The sequence below is a fragment of the Lepisma saccharinum genome, chromosome 6 (genome assembly GCF_977018435.1).
Source record: "Lepisma saccharinum chromosome 6, izLepSacc3.1, whole genome shotgun sequence".
Classification (NCBI taxonomy): Eukaryota; Metazoa; Arthropoda; class Insecta; order Zygentoma; family Lepismatidae; genus Lepisma; species Lepisma saccharinum.
In genome coordinates this window covers 19828409-19833954 of record NC_139234.1, presented here as the reverse complement: position 1 = coordinate 19833954, position 5546 = coordinate 19828409, and the positions used below count along the sequence as shown (strand labels likewise).

General features: G+C 35.7%; 1 protein-coding gene across 1 annotated transcript; it reads right to left on the bottom strand.

The window, feature by feature from the left end:
- Nucleotides 1-277: 277 nt before the first annotated feature.
- On the bottom strand, nt 278-5281 carry LOC145988612 (uncharacterized). Its single transcript, XM_083123616.1, has 2 exons — nt 5275-5281; nt 278-953 (listed from the first exon to the last, which is right to left on the bottom strand). The coding sequence occupies exon 2, from the start codon at nt 909-911 to the stop codon at nt 507-509; it is 405 nt and encodes a 134-aa protein (XP_082979742.1). The 5' UTR covers nt 912-953; nt 5275-5281; the 3' UTR covers nt 278-506.
- Between the last annotated feature and the right edge of the window lie 265 nt (nt 5282-5546).

The following is a 5546-nucleotide window of genomic DNA, read 5'->3' as shown; positions in this document are numbered from 1 at the left end:
ACCCATATTATTAGCAACTATGGACACAAAACTTACGCCGATCTATATAATATTATGCAGCCCAAATCTATCTCACAGTTCAATCCCAGTGAGATTAGGCAGCTGGAGAGAATCACATTTTTTTTTCTAATTAAGCAAAACCCTTGTTAAAACTATTGTACATTTCATGGTTTGTATCAAAAGAACAAACATCAAGACATGATGATGTCAACTCCCTTGACGTATTCATCTTAGGTATAAAAAATAGTGTGTGTGTGAGAAATAGGATGTTCCTGGATCCAGACACACACACACAAAGTAGATGGCGGTACGTCTGATGGATGATAGTTGGCATGTGCACAAAAATTACAATAGCATACTTTCCAGCATTAGAAATAAGAGTTTCTAGTGTCCAATAATGTAATATATTTAGAAAAAAAATATTACTGCTTACATGAACTACACAAATATTTTTAACAGACAATGGATCCACAGCTTGTTGCTTTCATGCAATTTCATTTAAACTGTTACCTAGGCATCATGTCAGAGAAAGTTAGCAGATTTTCCTTATATTCTGCCTGGTCCTCTAAATGTTGCAGTTTTTTCGGTTTAGCTGTGAATTCACGAGTTGCTGCAGTGCGGAATGGAGTTGATTGTACCCTGTCATGTTTACTTGCACCAGAAGATGGGGTATTTGTTGGGGTATACTTACCTTCAGAACTGGCTCCCTGGCCCCAAGAAGCTTCCCGTGCTAATGCATTCAACATTTTCCTCTTCTTCCTGGCTGACATATGATTGCCTGGAGTTAAAGATCCTGGAGAGATGTTAGAAATGTTCAGACCAGCAAACGGATCTTGAGATCTCCTCTTCCTCTTAGCTGAACCCTGCACCTCTGGTTGCCATTTTCTCTTTGCTCTGGATTGTTTTTGCATCTTTATTTTGTTTTTCTTCTTACAGACAGGACACAAAATAACCTGCAAATAAACAAGACAAAAAACACACATTATACAGGGGATGGACAAAAATATGGAAACACCTGGTATAAAACATGTAACCATTTCAAACACGATTTGTGTCTGAATGGTAAGTGGTGCGAGTTATACACCCTGACAGATAAGGGCCAGTTACAGTACACGACCGGTCCATGCAGGTTATCGTGAATCATGTCTGAGCTGACAGAGTTTCAAAGAGGGCAAATTGTGGGTGCGCGTATGGTGGGAGCTTCCGTGACGAAAGTAGCAGAAATGCATACAACAGACCCAATCAATGCACTTCGAGACGGGAAAGTTCAAAGTACTACAAAACTGAAAATCAAAGAAAAGAGACCCAAAGCAGTGATCTTCGCCGACAGCCATGGGTGCTACCTGGCCACCAATATGAAAGATTTTCTACCAGCAATGAATATATATGAATGGCTTATTGCAGAAAGGGACCTGAGTCACATTTTTGAGGTATCGGAGTTAATTTTTTCATCTCCACTGTGTCTAGCAGCATACTGCAGGGGGGTGCATTGAGGGTTGCAAAATTAACTATTCATTATGTTGAATATTTGAGCCAACAACGGCACATTTCTTTCTTACACTATTAATATTATACGATTTTTCATTGTTTTTCTCAGAATTGTGCAAAAGTGACTCAGGTCCCTTTCTGCAATAAGCCATTCATATGGTTCAGTGAAACCCGGGGCAAAGTCAAAACATGTACTAGAAGCAGCAAGGAAGGAGTGTTCGAGGTTCAGCTCAAATGACTATGTTATTATAGTCACTGGCTCCAATGATATTGCGACAAATCAGGGCAGCGATGCAATAATGGCAGTACGTGACTCACAAGGTTCACTGACTCACATGGACGTCAGCAGGATTTTTTCCAGGGAGGGGCAAGGAAGGTATTTTTTTCCAGGGGGGGCAAACAAGTCACATTTTCCCCCAAAATAGTGTAGTTTCCTAAAAAACATTGCTTAAATTTGAATTTATGATGTTAATGCAATAATTAACACATATTAATGTGGCTAAAATGAAAATATATGACTTTCATTTTCCAGGGGGGGGGCACGGCCCCCCCCCCCCTTGCCCCCCCTTCCGGACGCCCATGCTGACTCATACAAATGTAATTGTAACTACTATACCCCACAGATATGATCTCATCCCTCAGTTGTGTGTAAACATCGAAATACAAAAAATAAATAAACAGATGAAGAACACTTGTAAACACTTCAAAAATGTAACCATAATCGACCTTGACACCATGAGCAGAGAATATCATACAAGATATGGACAGCACTTGAACCACAAAGGAAAACAGTATGTATGTCAAATGATCCATGGTGTTATTAACAGAAAATCACAGGAAAATCAAATCATCCCACTCTGCTGGAAAAAGTGTACTGACACAAGGAAGTGGATAAGTGGAGCAGCGCTAGTTGAATCCAACAAGGGAAAAACACAGAACCCTTTGACTGAGACAAACAACAAGAGCAGCAATGAAAATGATAGGGTGGGTGTAGAAGCTACCGACATTGCTATGAAAACTGTGAGTGATATTGGTTTCATTGAAGAGAAAAGGTGGCATGTCGAATGCTCTCCCAGCAGAAGTGACGGAGCTCCAAGACTGTCAAGAAGGGAAAAACGTGTACCACAAAAATTTCGTGAAGATTTTTTATTTTAGAACCAAGTGTCAAGAGTGATGATAAAAAAACAAAAGAAGGGAAAGGTACTCATGTTAGAAAAGTAAATGCATATGAAAACACATTAAATATATTTCATCAAAACGTACAAGGCCTCACCACAGCAAAAACGCTTAATTTAGAAAACACAAACCGAACACACACACCTTATAGACACATAAACAAAAATTAACAACTTCTTATCTCTGAAAACAAAAATATTTTTAGGTTAATGAGTCAAAATTTTCAGTCATTAAGGAACAAGGTCCATGAGCTGGATGTGATTCTTGGATCCCTCAAAGAAGTCCCACATATAATTTGTGCCACTGAACATTGGTTGCGAGAAGAAGAGTTTTCTTCCACACAAATCCCAAATTTTAATTTAGCCAGCGCATATTGCCGTAAACAACACAAACGAGGTGGTGCTGCCATACTAGTTAAAAGCAATATACCATATGAAAACATAACAAAAACGAATTATTTAAATGAAGAATTCAATTTTGAACACGCAGTAGTGAATTTAAAATTACAACAAAATGAATCAACAGTAGTTTGCTTATACCGAACACCAGATGGACATTTAGGCACATTTTTTGAAAAATTAGAAACAATGTTGTCCATTTTACCACATAAGAAACGACCCATTATAGTGATGGGCGATATAAACATAGATTTTTTAAAAAACAGTCCGGAAAAAAATGAACTAAATACAATTCTAACCTCCCATAATTTGATTGCAACAATAAATTCACCAACAAGGATAACACCAACAAGTAAATCATGTATTGATCAAATAATAATTAACCAAGATTTTTTTGAATACACCACATCTGTTTTACCTTTAGCCTTGTCCGATCATGAAGCAGTTTTCATAAGTGTCCATATACCAGAGAATATAAAAGAAAAAACTGCAAAACATATCACTACTGTAGAAAAAAGAAAATTCACCAAGGAAAATATAGGAAACTTTGTATATTCATTAAAGAAAGAAAACTGGACTGATGTGCTCATGGAGGAAAATTTAAACACAAGAGTAAGCTTATTCACAAAGACAGTAAAATATCATTTTGAAGTAGCATTTCCATACAAAACATACAGACAACCCCTAAATCAAACAAAATCAATTTCCTGGATAACTAAAGGGATAAAAAAGTCCTGTGAAACAAAAAGAAAATTATATAAAGAAATCCAGAAAAACAAGAATCCCATACTTAAAGACCACTACAAAAAATATGTAATTATTCTCAGGAAGGTAATAAACAATGCTAAGAAATTGGCCATTGCAGATAAAATATGCAAATCTGCTAATAAATCAAAGAAACTATGGGAAATTGTTAATGATGAAGCTGGTAAGAAAACAAAGAACGTGAATGAAAAGATAGAAAATATGGCTGATAGAGAGAAAATAAGCAATCCTCTTGATGTAGCACAAATTTTTAATACATACTTTGTGAATTTTCCCAATACCGTAAATAAAAATGCAGTAATCTCTACACCTAGATTAAGAACATATTTCAACAGTCCCAGAAACACAAACACTATGTTTCTCACACCAGTAACTGAGGGAGAAGTTGAGAAGGTAATTATAAATTTAAAAAATAAGTATTCATCAGGGCCAGATGAATTTTCAAGTTCTCTACTAAAAAAATGTGTGAATAGTATTTTACAAGTATTTGCAACACATCTTTAGAAACAGGTATTTTTCCTAGTGAGTACAAACTAGCAAAAGTGAGACCATTATTCAAGAAAGGCAACAAAGAAGAATGCTCAAACTATAGGCCAATTTCTCTTTTATCGGTTTTCTCTAAAGTAATAGAGAAAATTATGCTAAATAGATTAGTAACTTTCTTAGAAAAATACGACATCTTATCCAAACATCAATTTGGATACCAAAAAAGTAAGTCAATATCAGAAGCTATTTTTGAATTTACAAATAACATACTAAAATCGAGAGACAAAAAAATGCATGTGCATGGATTATTTTCAGATTTCACCAAAGCATTTGATTTGGTTCAGCATGACATTTTACTTGATAAAATGGACCATTATGGTATCAGAGGTTTAGCAAAAAAATGGTTCACCTCTTATTTAAAAGACAGATGTCAGTATGTAGATATTAACAAAATCAAATCAGACCAACTGTTCCTCAATACAGGTGTACCGCAAGGCTCAATTCTAGTACCAGTTTTATTTTTAATCTACATAAATGATCTTCCAGAAACCTTATCAGAGTCTCAAACAATACTTTTTGCGGATGATACAAATATCATAGTAAAAAGCCTGGAATATGAGCAACTTCAAAAGAATTCCATTTCAACAACAACACAACTAAACACCTGGCTAAACAACAACAAGCTTTCCCTGAATGTTAATAAAACATTTCTAATACATTTTAATCCAGCAAAACAAATAAAAAACTTAAATGTGATTATTAACAATGAAGTTGTCAAAGAATGCAATGCAATAAAATTCTTAGGAGTATGGATAGACACAAACCTGTCTTGGGACATGCATATTACTAATTTAACTCAAAAGTTAAGCAGGCTCTGCTACATGATGAGAATTTTGAGAAATGTTTTAACTTTGAATGATTTAAGGACAGTATATTTTGGACAGATTCAACCTGTACTCACATATGGTATCTCTTTCTGAGGCAGTTCACCCAAAATGCAGAAAAGCATTTGTGACCTTTTTGTGTGTGGGGTTATGTGAAGGATCTAGTGATTGTACCTCCATTATCGAGTGATCTAGCAGAACTGGGGGCTCGTATCATCAGTGCTTTTGATCGAACTGATAGGTACATGATGCATCGCATTTGGGAATAACTTGATTATAAAGTTTATGTCTGCAGAATCATGAACAAGGGGCATATCGAACACTTGTATTGTGTCACAAAAATTGTTGA

What these genes read in the sequence shown, in the direction of transcription:
- LOC145988612 (XM_083123616.1), bottom strand. Translation starts at nt 911, where the DNA reads ATGCAAAAACAATCCAGAGCAAAGAGAAAATGGCAACCAGAGGTGCAG.